Source organism: Colletotrichum fructicola, assembly GCF_000319635.2.
Source record: "Colletotrichum fructicola Nara gc5 chromosome Unknown KSG_Nara_v1_contig06, whole genome shotgun sequence".
NCBI lineage: Eukaryota > Fungi > Ascomycota > Sordariomycetes > Glomerellales > Glomerellaceae > Colletotrichum > Colletotrichum fructicola.
Window position 1 is genome coordinate 248,630 of NW_027094056.1, and position 22,519 is coordinate 271,148.

General features: G+C 49.9%; 5 protein-coding genes across 5 annotated transcripts; all 5 read right to left on the minus strand.

The window, feature by feature from the left end:
• Window positions 1–5,641: 5,641 nt before the first annotated feature.
• On the minus strand, window positions 5,642–7,852 carry CGGC5_v010330 (uncharacterized protein; the record flags this gene model as incomplete). The annotated part of the gene is made up of 1 exon (XM_066152332.1): window positions 5,642–7,852. The coding sequence occupies one exon, from the start codon at window positions 7,850–7,852 to the stop codon at window positions 5,642–5,644; it is 2,211 nt and encodes a 736-aa protein (XP_066008102.1).
• Window positions 7,853–10,796: 2,944 nt separating this feature from the next.
• Window positions 10,797–12,833, minus strand: CGGC5_v010331 (uncharacterized protein; the record flags this gene model as incomplete). Its single annotated transcript, XM_032021512.2, has 2 exons — window positions 10,797–12,490; window positions 12,608–12,833. 2 exons carry the CDS (start codon window positions 12,831–12,833, stop codon window positions 10,797–10,799), a joined length of 1,920 nt encoding a protein of 639 aa, XP_031881706.2.
• A 791-nt stretch (window positions 12,834–13,624) lies between these two features.
• On the minus strand, window positions 13,625–14,797 carry cctM-0 (FAD-dependent monooxygenase cctM; the record flags this gene model as incomplete). Its single annotated transcript, XM_032021510.1, has 1 exon — window positions 13,625–14,797. The coding sequence occupies one exon, from the start codon at window positions 14,795–14,797 to the stop codon at window positions 13,625–13,627; it is 1,173 nt and encodes a 390-aa protein (XP_031881579.1).
• Window positions 14,798–15,428: 631 nt separating this feature from the next.
• On the minus strand, window positions 15,429–17,163 carry CGGC5_v010333 (General alpha-glucoside permease; the record flags this gene model as incomplete). Its single annotated transcript, XM_066152333.1, has 2 exons — window positions 15,429–15,499; window positions 15,564–17,163. 2 exons carry the CDS (start codon window positions 17,161–17,163, stop codon window positions 15,429–15,431), a joined length of 1,671 nt encoding a protein of 556 aa, XP_066008103.1.
• Window positions 17,164–18,528: 1,365 nt separating this feature from the next.
• On the minus strand, window positions 18,529–20,573 carry CGGC5_v010334 (putative bifunctional amine oxidase; the record flags this gene model as incomplete). Its single annotated transcript, XM_032021508.1, has 4 exons — window positions 18,529–19,165; window positions 19,219–19,263; window positions 19,339–20,108; window positions 20,163–20,573. 4 exons carry the CDS (start codon window positions 20,571–20,573, stop codon window positions 18,529–18,531), a joined length of 1,863 nt encoding a protein of 620 aa, XP_031881583.1.
• Window positions 20,574–22,519: the final 1,946 nt, after the last annotated feature.

Consider the following 22,519-nt stretch of genomic DNA (forward strand, 5'->3'; position numbering starts at 1 on the left):
CCAGGCAACTCTCACAAAGGCTACAACCCCTGGGATTGACGGGATTACTACAAAGTTGCTACAATCCATTTGGGGCCTGATAGGTGTTCCTATACAGCAGCTCTTCCAGACCTGTGTCCAAACAGGCTACTTCCCTAGGACCTTCCGTAAAGCAGAGGTGGTTATGATCCAGAAGCCAGGGAAAACAGACCTCTCAAAGACTGGATCCTGGCGTCCAATAGCCCTCCTATCCTGCTTAGGCAAGGGTTTAGAGCGGCTGATAGCAAAGAGGATGGCATATCTTACTATTCTAGAAGGGATAGCCAGCCCACAGCAGGTTGGGGCATTACCAGGGAGGGCTGCAGTCGATCTGACAACCTGCCTAACCCACGAGATCGAAAGGGCTCTGGATCTAGGGCTTACTGCTACCCTGGCGACAATGGACGTTAAGGGGGCATTTGACTCCGTGCTACGAAACCGGCTTATCCTCAGGCTACGACAGCAGGGCTGGCCTAGTAGTCTGATTAGGCTGATATTTACCTTCGCCTCCAGCCGGACCGCCCGAGTCAGGCTAGAGGAAACTACTACAGAGGACTTCCCTCTGTCCTGTGGGCTCCCTCAGGGCTCTCCGCTATCCCCTATTCTTTTTCTGCTCTATATAGCTGATATCCTGGCGGATAACCAGAAGCTACGGTTTGGCTATGCAGATGATATCGGCCTCCTAGCGACTAGCCCCTCTCTAGAGGAAAATGCTACAGCCCTCAGCCAGGAGGTCACTCAGATCCTCAACTGGGGTACAGATAATAAGGTAGCATTTGACCCTGCTAAGTGCGAGGCGGTCCATTTTAGTAGGAAACATAAGCAGAGGAAGGACCTACTAGATATACAGGCAAAGGACCTGACTATAAAGGCCTCAACTAGACCTATACGATGGCTAGGGGTCTGGTTTGATAAGAAACTCACCTTCCGGCACCACGTCGATATAAAGGTGGCAGCAGCAAAGAAAGTGGCCCAGTTCCTGCGGCACTTATCCAACACCAAAGGGGGGCTCCCTGCCGCTGCTGCTCGCCAAGCTGTCATTGCCTGTGTCCTCCCAATAGCCCTATATGGAGCTGAGACCTGGTATGCAGGGTTAAAGAGACCAGCTAGGAACAGCAGCACTACTACTACTAGCAGTAGCGCTGATAACCAGATAGCTACAGTCAGCACAAGGCAAAAGGGCCTGGTTAAGAGGGTAGAGAAGGTTATAACAGTAGCAGCAAGGGCTATCCTACCTGTCTGGAGGACCACGCCAACCAGCAGCCTCCTCCGAGACTCTGGCCTGCCTACCGCAAAAGTAGCTCTCGAAGCAGTACGCCTACGCTTCGCTACACGCCTACAGAAGGTTGACCAACAGCACCCCCTAGTCCCAAGGCTTTCCCAGCTAGGGCGGCGGCAAACAAGGCTTCAAAGAACAGCAGCCCTCCTACCTAAGTGCCCAAGGCCGTTGCTCCTACAGCCACAGCACCTCTCAGGATCACAAGACCCTACAGCTGGCCAGGATAAAGAGAAAGCAGCTAAAGCGTTTCAGGACTGGATTAAGACTGTGCCAGACAACCATACAATTATCTACTCAGACGGCTCTAAAGCCCCTAATGGGGCTACAGGTTTCGGCTTCGTTATCTACCGCAGCAACAAACGGATAGCCCAAGGGTGCGGCCGCCTTAACATTGCAGAAGTGTTTGACGGCGAGGCAGAGGGGGCGAGGGCAGGGCTCCAAAGGGCCCTCCTTACTTCCCAAGGCCAGCCTATACATATCTGCATTGATAACACCAGCGTCATTCAGGGGATCCGAGGCATAGCTCCAGACTCCTCACAAGCGGCCTTCCTGGAGATCCAGGAGATAGCAAGGATACAGAACATACAGACCCATTGGTGCCCAGGGCACCAAGGGATAAAAGGAAACGAAGAGGCTGACAGCCTAGCTAAGGAGGGCACAACACTGCCAGCCCCAAGAGGCCTCCTAGCTACCCTATCAGGGATTAAGCGACTGGCCAAAGAACGCAAACAACACCAGCATAGGAAATGGTGGAAGCAAGAAGCACCCCCCCGTTATACCCAGCTGGGGCTTAAGGCCACCCTTGGCTGCCCTCCTGAACTAGCTCTACCAAGAGCTACCCTTCACTATCTCCTGGCAGCACGATCAGGCCACGGAGACTTTGAACAGTATCATCAACGCTTTAATCACACAGAGGCATTGCTCACCTGCTCCTGTGGGGAGGCTAAAGAGGCAGACCACCTGGTCTACTGCCGTAAGACCCTAGTGAGGAGGCAACGGTGGCCTATCCTCTACCCTTATAGCCGAAGGGAGCCTCTAGGACCTATAGGCTCCCTAGAGCGCTACTTTAAGGGTCTACTTATCGACTCTGAAGGCTTCCAGGCCTTCCTTGACGTGACAGACTTCTTCCAGAAGATCTGCCCGCGTTACTAAGAGATAGGACTTAACCTATCCTCTCAAAAACAACAGACTACCTATAGTCACCAGGACAGCAGATTGCTATAACGGAACTAGGGCACCAGTGGGAACTAGGGATGGATAGAACACATATTGGCCCTCGGGCAAGATCTGGAGGACGCTAGGAAGAGACGTGTACTACAGAGTATATAGCTAGAGCCTGCGGCCCTCCACGCCACATACCCTTCGGGAGGTCTGCCGCAAGGGCGGCTGCGCCCTTGCCGCCACGGCGTTAAATATCAAACAAACAAAAACAAACTATCTAACTGCCTGGCTTGTTTTCTCTTGCCTTCTCCTCTTATAACCCCTCTGTTATCCTTATTATTCTCTACTCCTCTCCCTTTATTATCTTATCCTTCCTACCTATGTTACCCCTCTTGTTATATAAACCCTTATAACTCCTCTTATATAATTGCTGGCTTATGCTGTATTGCTCCTTTATTACCTCTACTACTAATACCTCTTTTCTTCCCTACTCTCTCTATTAAATTAATTCTTTCCTTATTATTATAACTTTTAACGCTCTGCTTTATCGACTATCTACTGCTATATTGTAAATCCTCTTCTAAATAACTAACTAATATATAAACTGATTCCCCTGTACTCCTGCCTACTGGTAAAATGTGTCCTGCTACCCCTTCTTGCCATGCCCCTGACCTTATGATAAAATGGTTGTCTTTGGAACCTTATTCGGCTTGTTCTGTGTTAATTTATCTGGTGCTTACTATTCTTCTATATCTTGGTGTTATTTAATCTGTATATATTATGAACTTGGAATTCTGTATAATGCTGCCTATCTACTTGTATTTGTCGTCCTGTTTACCCCCTTATCTTCATCTATATCCTTATATGCCTTTACAATTCTATTCGAATTGGAACTTTTGACTCTGGCTTTGGACTGGAATCTCTCTCTCTCTTACTTATGCCTGCTTATGCTGACTACCTTACTTTATTAATATAAACACCCCTCTTGTTTTTCCTTTACTTTATCATTAACTTTTATTCCTACTCTATTTTTAACTTTTTCTCCACTCTAACTCTTACTTTTATTTCTGCTCTGTTTCCAACTTTCTATTTCTACCCTATCCTTAACCCTTTTTCCTCTCACCTTTATTTCTACTCTATCCCAAACCCTTTTCTTTTAACCTATCCCTAACCCTTTTCTTTATTCTAACCCTCACCTTTATTTCTGCTTTATCTCTGACCCTTTTCTTTTAACCTATCCTTTATCCTTTTCTCTACTCTAATCCTGCCCTTTATTTCTGCTCTATCCCTAACTCTTATTCCTGCTCTATCCCTCACCCCTTTTTTTTACTCTATCCTAACTTCTAATCCTGCTCTATCTCTAACCCTTTCCCTATAATATATCCCAAACTTTACTTTTGACCTATCTCTAATACTTGCCTTTATTCTAACTCTCACTTTAATTCCTGCTTTATCCCTAACCCTTTCCTTTTGACCTATCCCTAACCTTAACTCTGTACGATCTCTGACTTGCTTATGCTCTCCCTCTGTGGGCTGCTATATGAACCTTCCTCCTTCTTTCTTACCTAACTCTGTTTACTTATTATTCCTCCTTGTTATCCTGTCTGTATATGTTTCCTTTCTCCCTCTAACTCCTTTCTTCCCTTTCCTACTCTATTATATACATTAACCATCTACCTTATGAATCTGCTATCTTTGGTTTGTTACTTATTAACTTCTCCTCTCTTACTTACTCTTCTAACCTTTTGGTTTATAACCTTTCTCGTCGTACTTTCTTGTTGTTTTGTGAATAACTTATAACTCTTTTTTACTATCTTACTCCCTTATCTCTTTCTCTCTATTTACTCTTTAATCTTCTTTATTATGACTCCTATACTCTTATGAACTCGCCTCTACGGACGAACACCTTACTACTCGGCCCTTTTGTTATACTATGCTACTATGCTATCTAATCTAAAACTGGTCCTGTTATCTTCAACTCTGTATCTGTCTATATTATGCTTATATTCCTATGTTCCCTTTTCGCTCCTATCCTTGCCCTCTTTACTTTTGTCTCTTTCTCTGCTCTTTATATTCCTCCCTTCTTCCCTATCCCTTCTCTCCTCTCTATGCTTTACCCTTCTTGCCTCTACTTTCCTCTGCTCCTTGGATCCCCCCTCTCTTGTTGCTTGCTAATTGTATATCCCCTCTATTATCTGTTTCTCTACTCTATCTCCTACGTTTTCTCTACTCTATCCCTCCTAAACTTTACTTTATTGCTGACTTCTATTTCTGCCCTATTCTTAACCCTTCTCTTTGCTGTATTCCTGACTTTGATTCCTACTCTGACCTTAATCCTTCTCTTTAACCTATCTCTGACCCTTACTGTGTACTATCCCTGGCTCCCCTATACTCTACCTCTATGGGCTGCTAAATCAATCTCCCTCCTTCTCTTTTACTGAAATCTGTTTCTTTACTCTTCCCCCCTTGGTCTTCCATCTGTTTGTATTTCTATTTCTCTCTGTCTACCTTCTTTCTACCTCCCTTTATCTTTAACTACTGTCTGCTGTATAATTCTGCTATCTTTGGTATGTGATTCTTTAATTCCCCCTCTCTTGCTGACCTTGCTACCCCTTCTTGGCTGTAATTTTTCTCGGCGTACTTTGCTCTCTTTCTATAATAAATCTTTTACTCTTTCCTATTATCTTAATACTATTCTCTTTCCCTCTGCTTGCCCCCTAATCTGCTTTATTATAACTCCAATACTCTTACTAATTCGCCTTTGTTAACTGACCTCTTACTGTTCTGCCCTTTTGTTCTGCTACGCTATCTAACCTAAAACTGGCCCTGAAATCTTTAACACTACATCTGTATTATATTTACGCTCTTACATCCCCTTTTTACTTCTGTTTTTTCCCTTCTCTCCGGCCCCTTTCTCTGCTCTTTCCATCCTTCCACTGTTGCCTATACCTTTTGCTGCTCCTTGTATTCCCCCCTTCTTGCTCCTTGCTTATTATTCATCCCCTCTGTTACTCTTTGTCATCTTCCACCTCCTGCTCTCTGGTGCTATTAAATCTTTCTGTGTGAAAAAACATCTGATGCTCTGTTTTCTATTATCCTTTACTACTATACTTCCCTACTCCCTACCCTAAACTGTCGTACTCCTATGTACGGCGCCTACTCGCCCCGCCTTGCCCTGCCTGATCACCCCTCTGCTACGCCCTCTACTGCCCTCTGCCACAACTGACTCGTCAAACGGCACAACTTGCTTGACTGCACCCCTCCCCATTGGATCATCTGCCCTAACCACTCGTCGTCGTCCTCGGTGTTGTCACGGGCGTCGTTGTCCTCGGTGTTATTGCGGCGCTCGTCGCCCCTGGTGTTATCACGGCTCGCCTCGCCCGCCGCCCTGCCCCTTACAACCACGTCGTCCGCCCATAAAAATGCGCTCTTCCGGTCCGTCTGATGGATGATGCCTCCTACCTGCTGCCAAAACGGCAACACCAACCATAAATACCACACCAACAACTCGCCGACCTCGCGCGGCAAATACCGGTGTATCACCTTGGCCGTCCCCGTCTGGCGGTAATTCTTGTGGTACGACGTGACGAAACACATCATGCCGTCGTGTGCGAACACGTTCCTGACCCCGCCGTTGGCCGTGTTGCTGTGTCTGATGCCTGCTAACTCGGGCGCCCGCGCCGGCTGCCCTGCCACCATGTGCATCAACATCCACAACCGCTCCCGGAACGATTCCAACGCTTGTCTGTATGCCTGCACCGTCCTCTCGCGGTATGGGTGGTGACTATTGCTGCGGTTGGACGTGACCTCCTCCGTCCTCTCGCGGTACGGGTGGTGACTATTGCTGTGGTTGGACGTGGCCTCCTCCGCCTCTCCTGCTGCTGCCACTGCCGCCGCCGCCGCCGCCGTCCCTCGCGTCGGGTCTAACCACGCCCGCCGCCGTGCCTCCGACTCTGCGATGCGCCGTGCGATCCACCCCTTCCCCTTGCCCACCCACGCCTCGTTGCGGTCGTCGTGTAAAAACGAATACCCCGGCCGATCCTGGCTGTGGTCGTCGTGCATGCTCTCCCACCTGATGGCGGGCAACGCTGCTGCCAACGCTGATCGGCCTCCATACCCATCGCCATGCTCATCGCCGTGCTCATTATCCCTATCCCCATCCCCGTCCACCACCGCCAACTGCGCCAACAACGACCGCGCCTCCTGCGCTACCCCGTGGAACATCTTGGCCAACTCGCACACCCGCACCTGCACCCGTCGGAACGATATCCGGTCGCCGCTCCAATCCACCATCCCCGGCGCCACCGTGTTGAACCGGATGTGCATCCCGTACGTGCGCGCGTCGTGAATCCAATTCATCGCCCTGGGCTCGTCGTCCGGCCGGCCGGGCATCCGCGTCATGAACCGCCGCACCTTGTCGCGCACCAAATGGAACACGCTGCTGGCCTCCTCGTACGCCGCCTCGGCCCCTTTGGTCGCCGTCAACGCCGCCACCTCGTCCTGCCGCTCCAACCACGCCTGGTACACGACGAACATCTTGGCCACCTTGATCACGGCCGAATAATTCGTCGTGTACTCCGTCGCCTGGTGCCACCCGCCGTCCTCGCGGATGCCCAACACCGCCAACGCGCCGATCATCGCGCTCTCCTTCTGGCTCTGCTTGTACGGGTCCTCGATGATGGCGATGATGGCGTCCAAACACATCCTCTCGACCTCCTCCGCCTGCGCGGCCTGCCTGCTGCCGACGTCCGCCTCGACACGGCTGGTGAACGCATCCCACAACAACCCCTGACGCATGGTGAACCGATATGGCGGCCGCTCGCGCTCCGGCCACTCGTCCATGCGGAACCATATGCTCACCATCTTGCGCCAAACCTCCTTGTACCGCTGCCACGTGTCGTCCTCCATGCGGTTATCGAACGGCCGCACCGGCTTCTGGCCGATCTCCTTCCGCTCCGCCTCGAACAACGCGTCGTGCCCGACCTTGTGTGGTGCTGCTGTTGCGCGTGCCTTGTCGGCGACGCTGTTGAACACGGCCCATATGGCCTCTAACGTCTCCTCGCCATCCTCAATTGGTCGCGTGGCCTCCTGTAACTGCGTCTTGTTCAACCCTTCCAAATCCCTCGTCCACCCGGCGCGGTACAACCACCCGTTCGGCTCCAACTTTTCGTCTACTATACTAACCTCCTCGCGCGCGTCGGCCTCGAACCGCTTCTCTTGGTTCTCGTGCAACGCGACAAACCACGCCGTGTCGTCCGTCCCCGGCTCCGATGGCTCGCTTCGAACGGCTACCCCTAACCCCCGCCCGACCTCGAACCACCGGCTCCCGGCGCGCGATGGGAAAAACCGCTGGCACGGCACCCCCGTCGTCCACGGCAAATCCCTTGCTGCCATGGCCCTCTTCTGCACATTACCCCCCTTCTGCCAATCATTCTGCCATCCATGTTCCACCCGGCAATGCTCCTGCATGTTCCGCACGCGGCGACACATATAACGGCATGAATGGCAACGTAATCCATCGACTTGGGGTGGTGCGATGTGGGCGATGGGTTTGACTGTGGAGTCTGGGTATTGAAACGACTGCAAATCGGCCTGGCTGCGGATGATGCCGGGAATATCGCCGACTAATCCGGCGACCTTGCTCCTGGCCTTGGCGGTGATTGACCGATGGTGATTGCGTAAATGTGCTGTGACTTCGTTGGCTACGACTGCATACTTACATAACGTGCATATCAAAATGGAATACTGCGTGTCGTGAACGAATGGCTCCATCTTTGGCTATATGTATTGGTTACTTTCTTCTATCTACTGTTTATGACTGATTCCTCCTGTCCTCTCTTTATAAACTCACCTTCCTGCCCCTTAATTCCATATACTTTCTCCTTGATCTACTTTCCTCCCTGCTTACGTTCCATCGCTCGGTCGGGCTTTCTGGCCTGGCTGGTGGCCCTGTTATGTGATTGGCTGGTTAATGCGGGGATCGGGACGACATCACAAAAATATCTACTACCCTATTTCCCTATTTCTGGACTCAAATGGCGAAACAAAACACTGAAAACTGGATTCCCGTAATGACCCGGTTTGTGGCTTCAATTGCATGCTACTTTTGTCTATTTTACTCTGGGGAATCTCTACGGCTTTGTACCCCCTCTACGTGCCGGCTTTGACCCCCCCTCTCCCTGGCCCCACTTTCAATTCTGGTGGTGGCCACAACGGCTTTGACTTCAAGCCATCGCCCACGTAAAGTCAGTTCATTGTGGACGTGATGTCAGGGTTAGGGTTAGGGTCAGGGTTTCATTTCGGAACGCGTCGAGATTTCAATTGAAGGTGGAGACACTGAAGTCAATCCCGGCCAATCAGAGGACCCAGGGAACGCGTCGAGATTTCCAAGTCGGGCAGGGGGTGACCGGTGGGGCTCCGGACAAGTCGGGCCAATGGCTGTACACGGACGGCCGTATCTCGACGCGTTCCGGCATGGAATAACTGAGTAGGCAGCAGGGTTAGGGTTAGGGTCAGGGTTCCCTTTCGGAACGCGTCGAGATTTCAATTGAAGGTGGAGACACTGAAGTCAATCCCGGCCAATCAGAGGACCCAGGGAACGCGTCGAGATTTCCAAGTCGGGCAGGGGGTGACGGGTGGGGCTCCGGACAAGTCGGGTGTTACGACCCGTTAGGCACAACACGTTGGAACAACCCCGCCTGGGATCTCGGCGGCTAACGCGGAACATATGTAAGCAGTGACACAGGTGTAACCAGAAACCATCGGGAAAGGAAGAACTATGGTACAGGTCACGTGACTTCGGGAACAGTACGGACACAAGATAAGGATGGATATGTTGGATATGAGCTATCCTAGCTATCCATGGATATGTTGGATATGAGCTATCCCAGCTATCCAGCATCGTAAGGAACTGTTCGGAACCTGTATATAGTATGACCCTGAGCCTGGCTCATGGTCAGACCTCCATAGCTCTTCAGCAATCAACTTAGTATTCATCCTCACGGATACTCTCAGCTTACCTTCACTGCGAATTACTTGTTGAGCCTAAGACTGATCACCTTAGCCTCTGACGACCGATCTACTATCAGCCTACGACCTACGACTCAGACCACGACCTCAGTGAACTGTTATAACGTGTCAATCCCCAGCTTCTGTTAGCGGACCCTACTGTCGGATAGCTGACCGTAACATCGGGCCAATGGCTGTACACGGATGGCCGTATCTCGACGCGTTCCGGCATGGAATAACTGAGTAAAGCCATCGCCCACGTAATGGCAGGGCTAGCTAGAATAAAGCATATTATATAGTATATAAAAGTCGCGTTCTAACGCGCATTTCATTATAAGGGGATTTCATTACTTAGGGGTATGTCTTAAGCTATATACTTCCTATATAGTAGTCTTCTCAGATAAGCTTTATACGAGTTGAGGAACTACCATGTTACGACCCGACAGGCATGACACGTTGGAACAGCCCCGCCTTGTCACGGTCTATGGACCGATATGAAGCTTCGGCTAGACCCTCAGCTATGGAATACTTTGGAAGGTTACAGAATATCGTGGAAGGTTATGAGAACCTTGTCGGCCCATACTCAATGGAAGCTTCTGGAAGAAGACTCACATGTATTTAAAGATGAGAAGGGCACCACTCTTTCCCAGAATGGTTCTTCTTTCCTCCAGCTTGGAATGCTCGTAGTAGTAGGCTAGACCAATGGCACCGACCTTGTCCTAGACCCTTACACGCCTGGCATCTCGGCGGCTAACACAGAACATATGTAAGCAGTAACACAGGTGTAACCAGGAACCATCGGGAAAGGAAGAACTATGGTACAGGTCACGTGACTTCGGGAACAGCACGGATACAGGGCAAAGATGGATATGTTGGATATGTCCGCTATCCCAGCTATCCATGGATATGTTGGATAGCACGGATATCCTACATAGCCACCACAAGAGATACTGTGCAGAACTTGTATATAGTATGACCTGAGCCTGGCTCATGGTCAGACTTCCATAGCTCTTCAGCAATCAACTTAGTATTCATCCTCAGGATACTCTCAGCTTACCTTCACTGCGAATTACTTGTTGAGTCTAAGACTGATCACCTTAGCCTCTGAAGATCTGATCTACTGTTAGCCTACGACCTATGACCCAGACCACGACCAAGTGTACTGTTATTACGTCTCAATCTCCAGCTTCTGTTAGCAGACCCTACTGTCGGATAGCTGACCGTAACACTATTGTGTTACGAGCGGGTCAGGGCAACCAACTGTGGCACAAAGCAAAAGCTTCGATAATGACAAATCCGTTGTCATTGTCCCCTGTTCTGCACTATATAGTTACGAGCCTACAGTGACCAACTGTAGCGGTCGTAACATACCAGTCCATGCTTGAGCTTGTTCCACGTTCTCCGTCTTAAAGACCCCAATTCGCTGAAACGTTTGGAATGATTTGTTCCCCTCGTAATTCGTGGCTTGAGTAACCAGAAGCCCAGTTGGGAAAAGAGGAGATGAATATTGTTCCGCCTCGTTATCAAGAAAGATGCTGCAAAGTGCCAGCACAACCGCTGACACACCAGTCAAGGCCACAAACGGACCAACATCAGCATTCTTCCAGCTACCGTCGTTCATTAAGCCACTCGCTGCAACTGCATCGAAAGATCCGAGACCTGCAGGCTCAGGACCGTTCGAAATGAATATCTCAGCCAGATACGTTTCTCTTGGGCGACTGGCTTGTTTAACCTGTCTCATCGTCACTGGAACACAGACAGCAGAAAGAACAATCCAAGCGTTCCGTAGCTTGCCGTATGGGTCGATGCCAACCGGTTCGACGTAGACTTCCTCGATCGCACATTGGCTAACCAACGGACGCGAGTATTGTGGCGTGAGTCCCAGCCTTGCATCCCACGAAGCCCAGCTCCAGGAGGGTGCTCGCCACTTTGCGGGCTTGGAGACATCGAATTCGGTCCACCAGAGCATCCCGCGGACCAAATCACGCCTCCACAATCCAGCCACATACTGTTCATCTAACGCCACAGCGAAGGTACGTGCCAATCCAGACACAGCAGGAAATTTGTCATCCGCGACAGTGAGGCTTCGTTGCGAATACTCATTGATCAAGTCGTCCCACCGCTGGTAGAGGCTTGCATTTCGCTCAGGTTTCTCGTCAAAAGAGAGGTTTGGTGGATGGGGCGTGAGTAACTTGTTCCACTCAAGGACGTTGTTATAAACAGTAATACTGTGCTCGAGACGTCGTTCCTTTTGACATCGGAAGAACGATGTCAAGTCGTCGAAGTATAGAACTCGGGTAGACATGATATCTTCCTGGTAAGTCCAGGCTCGGGTCGCCCAAGCGCGTTTATGCAAATGCGAGGGGTAATCAGCGTCCCATGTGCGGCGTTCTCTCATGTGTGATAACATGTAAGATCCTGACACTTGAGTACCTTTCTTCCTTGACTTGAAAGGGATTACTGCGTTTGGTCCAGCTGTCTTTCTGCTCAGGAAACCTGAATGGCAGGTATCTCCTGCTGCTGCGACCACAGTAATAGTGGCATGCCGATAGACTGAGTACATGAGAGCGGCTTCCTTGGCCCAGTCATCGGCGTCATCCTGTACGATGCAGAGTGCGTCGACCCAGACGTACCGCATACCCATATTGCGGGTAAAGAGAACGGCATCCCGAATAGTGTTCGGCATTCTGCCAAGTTCGATACACTTCTGATGGTCTGGCATTGTCGCCTTTGTCGTGATAAGCTGCGGAGTCGTCTGAGAAGGTGGGCCCCAGCAGTAGCTCAGCGCAATGTACGGCGTCAATAAGGGCAATTTGTGGCCAATGATAAGACGGGCACTTTTATCATTGATCTTTCCAACATCAATCAAGCGTGTTGGGAGTGTTCTGTTTGTCGAAGGCTGGCACTCCAAGTGTTCGTTCATGCATGTTTCCACAGATTCTCGCAAGAGGCCAATGCAAGCTGGGTCAAGGACTTGGAGGGCTGGAATGTGCAGATTGATTCCCAGCAGCTCAGACACTGCGTCTATTTCTCTTAATGTCAATAATTTGTCCATAGCCTGCGGAGCAAACGTGAGGGTACTGCCTTGAAAATACGCAACACACAAGCAAAGACATAAAAAAGACCAGGATGAAGTCATACCGTCTTGTTGATAAACCAGGGTGCTCGCAAACCAGTCTTCAGTCCATGCGGGCGACTTAAACACCAACTGAAGCCAGTATAGCCCATCTCTTTCGTTGTAGTAGTCATCCGGATGGAGATCCCGCGTGTAGTCTACGATTTCTGACCGCATGGTATAGGCTGGTGAGTCGAGTCTGACTGTGACCTCTTTTGTTGCGGACGTTTGTAGCGCCTGCGTTTCGGGCATGGGTAACTTTTCTCGAAGGAGATAGTGCACAAGGTTGCAGAAGGTACAACCCGCTGAGGCAGACGCTAGAAGTAGGGGGAGATCGGGGTATGTATCCGTCCGCCACCAAGGCGTAGGCGAACCTGGGTTGCCGGGAGCATCGCGCAGCTTATCATCATACACTATAAGTGAACAGTGTTCGCAAAGTGTCGATGTTGGAACCATGGCGTTTATGAAAGACAAAATAATTCAGTGGCGTGACCTCACGGTGCGTACGGTAAAGTCCTAGAACAAAACGCCGTGTCCGCCGAAGCCTGCTGGAGCCTGGCGGTAATTAAAGCAAACGTAACGGGTCGATGCGGAGCTAAATTGCTTGATACAATGTTTGCACTTATGCCGCCGTGATAGGTTTAGCCTGTGATGTTCTTGGCTACTCGACTTTGTCGTGGTCAAGCGTGGTTCGAAGTGCGAAGAGTGTGTTCTTTTTCGAAGCGGGGTTCAGATGATGCATCCTCTGCTTACGTGGGGTACTTCCACTTGGGCCTACGTATGTACATGCCTATATTCGTTGGTCATACGAGCCTTAGGCATTAAATCTGATCTTATGTTCGTTCAGAAGCATTGAGAGATTCGTTTAATAGACTGGTGCTAGATTTCACTCCTCTGTCTATCTTATGCTTCCCATCTAGAGGCATGCTAGGTGCGATACTTAGGGTTACCTCAACTTTCCCTTCAAAAATGTAATTGCTACTGTTAAAATCCCTCCCCCGCCCCGCAGTGAAGATCAGCCTGAACCCTGTCTTATCCCAACTCTAGATGGTGGGAGACTCTTCGTCAATTTGAATTCCGAACACCTTTGAGGCAATTGAGTAGCTCTGGTGAACGGCGGCACTTCCATAGACTCTCATTCCTTTCTCGTACGCTTCTGTGACGCCGGGTTTGAAGCCGCCAGCTTCTGCCAAAAGCTTCCCAAGAAGCGCCGCATCCTGCACTGCTGTGTTGGCACCGAGACCTCCTGCGGGCGTCATGGAGTGTGCCGCATCTCCGATGACAGTTACTCGAGGCTCGTTGGGCCACTCAGGCACGCCCCAGGGAGTAGAACAAGTGATTTTCCAAAATGCGGCTTCAGACTCATCCATTTCGTCGAACAGTGGTCTGAAGCGAGGATGCCAGTTCTTAACCAGTGATTTGGCAATATCAGCTGCTTCCTTCCCCACGATGGAATAGTCGTCATTCGGGGCCCGTATTACACCTGGTTGACCACCCATAGTCCAACCAAACTTGACAGTGGGATTATCCATGTCACGAGAGCGAACGTTTGTCATGATGAAGACATCGCCGTTGGGTCGTGACTTGTCTCGCAATCGGAAAACGCCCTCTCCAAGCTTCTTGAATGCCGTGGTCGACGCTTGACCGTGGATCCCCCTGGCGCCAGTATCGTACACCTTGAGTCTTCCGCCAGACACTTGCCTGGCGACCCTCGAGTAAATGCCCTCCCCGGCAATAAGCATAGAACCTTCGGTTGACTTGGTGCCATCCGCAAACACGGCCCTTACGCCATCCTCAGTCAGCTCGTACCCTGTCACATGCTTGGCCCACTCAATGGATTCTTCGCATCCTTGTGCGAAGATCTTTCTCATGTCTCCTCTTGCTATCCCTACAATCTTGTTGTCGCGAGAGGATAATTGTTCAGGTGCAGAATGCTCCGTTTCCTCCCCCGTGACGGCATCTAGCTCAGAAAACCCGCTACCGCCGGTTTTGCCGCATGTCTCCCAAAAGTGCTTCCATAGCTGAGGCTCAAGTACAGACTCGATAGCGTCCAAGCCTTCTGCCGACAGACGTAGACGATACCCTTGAGCGCGAAATGTGAACGATGCGTCACGCTCAAAGATTCTGAAGGGAATTTGAGATCGTTTGAGGGATTGCGCGAGGAGCAGCGATGAGAGCCCGGCGCCTGAGATTAAGATTGGCTTGCTGGTGATCATTTTGCGTAGATCGATGAATGGATGATTGAGAGATTAATTCTGCTGTGTGCCGCATCGATGTCTAAATATTTTGGGTGCATGTCTTACTTCGGAGACATCTGACGACGGGCTTCCTACTGGCTGACAAATCTCCAGCCCTAGAAATGACGAATTTTGGGGTGCGAAGAAAAGCCTCAACCTGTGCTTACAACGCTTATCGGCGTCGGACATTGGAAAATGCCGACCTAAGAGTGGGAAGCTTATTCACCCCACCTCATGAGCTTTCGACGCAAGACGCCAGTGCATATGAGTGTTTTCTCTGGATACCTAAGCAGCCTTGTTTGGCGAGGGCGGTGGGTTTGATTGATTTCTGAGTCAATTAGTAATGGACGCATTTTCCCCGGTCATTTGTGCAATTGAAATGTGTATCATTTCACCCGCAGCTTCACATACATTCACATGTATGGTTTACTGCACTATTGTGTTAAAATCGTCTTGGTCAACGGAATTGCATTGTGCTGTCCCTCATCGAATGTGCAATCATCTCAGCTGCCATTGCACGAACACTTCTTCGTGCCATTGATGGTACCAAAAATGTGAAATATCTCGCCCTCTCTAAATAACCCACACGGCATCTATCCTGAATTTAGACTCAAATCCGCTTCACATCTTCAATAACGTCAACATCTCCGCGGAGCTTGTCGCCGCCAGTGAATTCGAACACTGAATCACATCAGTAACCTATCACAAGATACTTGTTCACGTATCAAATGGGATAACCACTTACGATCAATCGGTGCTGTTGCGAACCTACGCGCCGACACTTTCTTCTGGAAGAGGTAGTCCAACTCGGCGAAGGTACGGTTCTTCGTCTCCGGGAGGAAGAAGAAGATCCACACAGCCCAGATGAGACAGAAGCCGAAATACAGCATGCCCGTCTTGGCACCCCAGTTCCAAGCATCAGCACTATCGTTCAACATGCGAGGGTTGAGCTGCTGAACAGCAATTTGGCCACAAACGTAAATTCCACGTCCAATGACAATTGTCTGAGCTCTCACACGACTGGAAGAGGTTTCGCCGACGATGACATAGCATGTCGGCCCCAAGGACATTTTGAATGTGAGGTTGACAATGATCATCACAACCGCCACTGCAATGGCCACGTTGTCTTGGCCTGGGATGAAACCCATAATGCCGATGATAAGCATAGCGGTGCCGATGATCGAAGACCCATAAAAGTAAAAGGTGCGCCGCCCAATTCTTCCCATCAGGCAGATCGCAATGCCTGTGCCCACAATGTTGACCGATTGAATGCCCATGCTGTAGTTGAAGGCCTGGACCTCGGGCATGCCAGCTGATTTCAAGAAGATCGTAGCGTACGAGCAAATCGCCTGTCCATTCAGGATCTGAATGATCCAGGCCATGCAGACGATACCAGTGCGTCGTAGGTTTGTGCCTCGGAAGCAGTCGCGATAAGTCGCTCCTTCAGCTTCGATCTTCTCCATCTCGTTGGTATGTTTCATCAACTCAAGGGTTTGAGCCATCGTCTCCTGGTTATAATGATCCTTGCGGGCAAGGCGACGCAAAGACTTTTCAGCCTCGGCCAGACGACCGCGACGAACCAGGTACCAGGGACTTTCCGGGGCGAGGAATCCGACAACGAACAGTGGAACAACCCAGACCCATTGCAGAGCGTATGGGATGCGCCATCCCAGATCGCCGGGCAGGTCAAGCGAACCGCGAAGAACACCTGCAGCCAGGAATGAGCCACATCCCCAGCACATGGACACCCAAGCTGTGAGATATCCGCGAAGCGCAGCTGGGCAAATTTCGGCGGCATAAGCGGTTGTGAGGGTTTGGAAAATTCCCCAAGGAATACCACAAAGTATGTTTGCCGCAAAAAGCATCTGAACATTGACAGCGAAGAACAATGTGAAAATGGTAGCACCCATCAATGCCATGGCACCCATGTAGACTCGTCGAGAGCCGTAGCGTGACTGCAGCCAGCCATTGAGCAAGAGACCGATAATACTGCCAAGGTTGTTCCCGTTGCCGATCGCGGCCTGCCACGAGGTGGGGATATGTTGCTTCCCGTTAGCGTCGGGCCACCCGAACTTATTCAGGTACGCTGTTTGTCCGAAAAAGTTGTTGATCAAGCCGACGTCCATTCCCTCCATGACTAGAGCCAGACTTAGGAGGGAACTATAGACGATTGCGGGCCAATACTTCGAAAACAGCTCCTTCCGGGGGAGCTTCGCCTCTTCATCGCTAGTAGCTGATGCCGCCTCGATCAGGGCGACATTTGGTGTGTAAAAGCGGTGTTCATGATGGTCGAAGGCTGTCGTGTCTCCTTTGGCGGCAGACGAGCCTAAAGTTGCGTCTGTCATGTCGACAGTGAGGAATGCAGATCAAACACAAATTACAATGAGGGAAGCTGAAGAGTGAAGACCATGGCAAGAGGATTAAAACGCTATCAAAGGTGAGATGGAGCATGCAGCTATAAGCAATTCCCATGTTAGCATCAGTCAGAACAGTTGTTCCCGACAGTCTGGTAATCTTCTTCGCCAAGTCGCCAACCATCTGCCAAGTCGCGTCCACGAATCACCTGCCAACTTTGCGGGGATGGTTCGCCCAATCTTTTGCCGATGTCTGTCGACTGGCCCCCTTCCTTCCCCGCATTCCCCATGGGGTTCATGAGGTCTGTCTTCCAGTGGGGCTCACCGGCCTGATCCCCACGGCTCAGCTTCATATCCGCTTCTCGATGGCCATGCGGACTAGGGTATGTAAAGCCACAAGAAAGACAGATGTTGCCCAGATTCGGTCATCGCGTGAGAGAATCCCGAAGTGCAGCCACTAAGACCAATCGGATTCGGCCAAGAGGGACTATTGAAAACCCAGACTCTTCTGCTCACGCCGCGCCTTGCTTGGCAGGATTCCCCAAGAAAGGCCAAGGACCAAAGCGCAAGATGTTAGCACTCAATTGGGCCTTTCTCCATTGGTGGTTATGGTGACATTATGATTCGCCAACGTAACTGAAACGAACGAACGCTTGTTGTGGTTCTTGTGTTCGATTCATTCGCTTACTCTGGTCACGCTTTCCGCGTTGACTCTCTCTGTCAATCACGCCAAAGCGACCAGGACAGCCAAGAACAGAGTCAGTTGGGCTTGAAGATCGAGGTTTGCGCCACCTCAACAGCCTTCGGTCACATTCCTTCCGTGCCCCGAGATTACGTCTGAGTCTCAAGGCATGTTACACACAAATGCGTTGTAGGAAGGTGTTTGGAACCTCACGCCCAGCCGTCGATGGGATCGGACCACCACAGCTTTGTGTACTGAAGATCCTATGGCCTGTTGTGTTGACAATATGACGCTCCATACCAAATGACACTCTACGCAGTCGTCGTATGGAAATGCTGGACGCCCAACGCCGTCTCGATTGGGCTGTTCGTGCAGGTTCCTCATCCGCCTTAGTCGCGCACGATTATTCCCATCTGCTAAGGCAAACACCGCCTCAGCCACGCATCGGATGAATGAGACCAATACGACAGCAGCGTGAAACAGTGCAAGAGACTCCCTTGTTCATTGGCGGGTTAATTGGAAGCCTTTACATATAGTCCTGCAGCTACCGAAATTTAAATGAGCGTAAAATCATTGGCATGTAATGAAGACGTTTGAAGTGTGTTGAGAAGGTTGCAAAACTTGTGAGCACCATCAGCCCCCTGCTACAATAAAGGAGAATACAGCCTATATACTCAAGGCCATGACTTGACTGGTGACCCGTCTGGGGACCAGTTGTACCAACCCATGTCTACTTCATCAATAATATTCCACTTGTCGATGAACTCCTTCTTCTTATCCTCTAGGCCTTCCGTGCTTAGGATTTCGTAGACTGTTCTCCAAGCACTGTTGACAGCTCCAATAATCCATGCATGTCCAGAGCTGAGTGCCTCACCGGCAAAGTGCATGTGCCCATTGGCAGCAGGCATCATCAGCCACGGCAGCACACTACTGAACTGGCCTGGCCCGAAGATGGCGAATGCGCCATTCGAGTACGCAGAGCCATACCAGTCATACACGTGGTAGCCCTCGTACTGGGATAGAATGAAGTCGTGAGAAACGCCGTTTAGCTCTGCAAGATCACGCAGGGTGAAGTCGACCAGAGTATTGACACTTTCCGGTTGAAATGGAGCCTGCGTCGTAGGGTTATGCGGGTTGAGATAAGAGCCCAAGCGCGATGAGTCTTGGCCCCACACGTACGACGCGATCATTGTCCCGACATTTTCCACGCCTGGGACATCGACCCCATACGACGGATAAACACAGCGGCGGATAGGAAGGTCCGTGAAAGACTGACCTCCCTTGAATGCGCCAGTGGACAGGTTCTCCCACCTGACGAAGGTCAGTAGACGTTCTGGGAATACCTAAGACAAGAAATCACTTACCATCTTGACTTGAACTTCAGGCCGATCTTAGTAGACGGGTCGTACCTGTAGAATGGTTATTGAATACTGCCGGCGGGATATCCCAGAGTGGGGCAAACTTCGAGGGAAAGGATGACATACTGCAATGTGCGAATGGCACTCTTTTGAGAATAGCTCAGGTCGAGCTCCGTTGTGTTGATGATTTGCAGAGCGCCAAGTGGGACGGTCGATATGACATGGGCGTAATCAAACTCTTGAGTACTGTTCACGACGACCTTCAAGGTACCGTCCGAGTTCTTCCTGATGTCCGTCACCTTGTTGTTGAGAATAGGCTTGTTCTTAGCGACAAGTGTCATTCCCTTCGTCAACATGTCCATACCCCCATTAATCAGTGACCAGTTGTTGATGTCTGCACTAGAGAAGATCCACTGCTCAAGTACCGCTTGTGACATCGAGTACATGTCATAATGACCAGTCGCGTCGTTCACCGTCTCCAACCAGTCGATCTCACTGTTGGTGAAATTTCTATCCAGCAGAAACTCTCGTGCAGTCATGGAATCATACTGCATCAACAAGTCAAATCCGCTGGTGAAGTCAACAGAAAGTGCATCTGTCAAAGTCTTGACTTGGTTAGCCCAGACGTCGGAGGCAGATGACGCTTCAAAGGGTTGGTTGTCTCCCGGGATGTCAATGTGGTACCAACTGGGAGACGCAGAGTTCGGATCTTGTAGTTGTGCGGTGATGTCGTTAAATCGCCTGAATGTGTTATCAGCCTTGAAAATGTAAGGCTTCTTGACCACTTGGTGTTGCTCCGCCACGCGCTGATTGATGTATGGGATAAGACTCCACGACTTATTTCCGATGACGCGGTCCATGTAGGGCATTGGAGGAAACCTCATTGCTCCCACGTCCTGTTTTTTTCTTAGTGTCAGATATCCAATTGGGATTTCCCATTAATTGCTCACATAATAGTCGTAGTATGCAGGATCGGCTGATGTAGAGTTGGCCCACGTATCCTGGTCAAAACGGTACGTGTAAATCCTTCCGCCAATGCGATCGGAAACTTCATGGATATCGTAGTCGATACCAAGTGAGTCCAACAGAATAGCAGCATACAGTCCAGCTGCCCCCGCCCCAATGATTCCGACCTTCAACGGTGTACCTGATGGGGTGGGGACTCTGCTGTGGTTGGTGTAAGCGGAGCTGTCAACGACCTTTCGGAAAAAGGCAGCACGCGGGTTTTCGGCGGCGAGATTGCCATCGTTGCAAACGTTTTTATCGTCCCGTCGAACTTGGGACGACTCAGATGCGGGAAAAGCGAATGATGGTGCCAGCAAAAGGGCAGTAACGAGTGTGCGAGGGTTAAGGAGCGGCATGGTGTTGACCGTAAAGAATGGCTGTCGATTGCTGAACACATTTCTATTGCACCAAATCACAGGCCATCTGCCTTATACTTATATTATTCTTCGACGCGATGGAACAGTTTGGATGCAGACGGATGAGAGAAACCACGCAAATGTTTACCAACACAACGTACGTTTCGTCCCGCTATGGTACATCTTACCGGCGCATGGTCCACTTGTCTCATCGGTGTCGACTGGAAGTTCAGCTCCCATTCCTCACTATTACTTCGCCCCTGCCTGAATGGTTTGGTGCTGTCTTGTGTTGGAATGTCAGCTAGCGTAAAAGATACGTGCCCCATTTCCACGCGAAAGCCACACATCTCCCGAACTCAACTTTGTGGGATTCAATTGCCGTTTTGAAGGCTTTGTATCAGCCTCTGACTCTTTTCTATTTCCCCACGTTTTTGGTACTTGTTATTTGAGGCACTCTGAATACGCCACTTTCCCACGTTGTCCTGAAGACCATCTTCTTCATTCTTCTCGCTCCCTAATCAACAGCACCATACACACAAGCAGTCAAGATTCGGTGATTCACATATCCCATCAAGTGCTGCATGACGCCAGTACATCGAGTACCCACAATTTCTCCAATTCGGGCCTTATTGAATTTTTTGATTTGTTTAGGAAAAGTGTCGATCAATAGAAATAACATCTGATTAGCTGTACCCCGCACATCTAAGTACTGGCGTCATGTAGCACTTGATGGGATACTCTTGGCTCCCGAGACAATTATTTCCACAACGCATGACCCCATCTTCAGTAATGGAAAATCAACGCAAAAAATGTTTCAAACTCTTCTGACTGAACGCCTTGAGCATTCCAAGCCTTCAATGCTACGGCCAACCACTGAAGGTCTCACCAACAAGGCACAGGCTGCCTGTTTTCCTTCCGACAAGGCAAGGTCCACTACGTGGGTGAGATTGGCGGCTTCATATTTACCCTTAGCCGGTGCTATTTCTTCCATGGCAACGAAACGATCGTTTGTCTCGTCATAGTCGCCCTGCAGTAGCAAATCAAGATTTTTTACGCGGCTAAACACACCTTTACAGCAATGTACTGGAACGGGGTTTAGTGGGCCCACTGGATTTTTCGGCGTTTTCGGCGTTTAGAGGTCAGATTACTAGGCTCCCTTAAGGGGCGAGAAGTTAGCTCAGATATTATCATTAATCCCTATAAATAGAGGGTATAATTCACTTATTTCTTAGTAGATTTTTAAGCTTTTTATTCTTTTTTTTTTAAAAAAAAAATTATAAAGAACGCGAGGAGTCCTTTCCTTTTTTTGTTTTAAGATCGTAAGCTTTAAAACCGTAGAGTTACGTAGTTATAGTAGCTCTATGTTACGGTCAGCTATCCGACAGTAGAATCTGCTAACAGAAGCTGGGGATTGAGACGTAATAACAGTACACTTGGTCGTGGTCGTAGGTCGTAGGCTAACAGTAGATCAGATCTTCAGAGGCTAAGGTGATCTGTCACGGTCTATGGACCGGTGTTCGGCCTTCGGCAAGACCCTCAGCCACGACTCATTGGACCCACCAAAATCCAATGGCGCATTTGCTAGAAGGTTCCAGGAATATCGACAAGGTCAATGGCAAGGTTATAAGAATGCCCAGGAAATAGGGAGGATACGGTTCTGTTTCCTGTTCTTCAAGAAGATTTATTGTACTCGTAGTAGTAGGCTAGACCAATGGCATCGACCTTGTCCTAGACCCTTACATGATCAGTCTTAGACTCAACAAGTTATTCGCAGTGAAGGTAAGCTGAGAGTATCCTGAGGATGAATACTAAGTTGATTGCTGAAGAGCTATGGAAGTCTGACCATGAGCCAGGCTCAGGGTCATACTATATATATAAGTCTTATATGAACAGTTCTGCTTGTTCATGAGCGCTGTGCCCCTTGTCACTATGAGCGCTCATTCTAG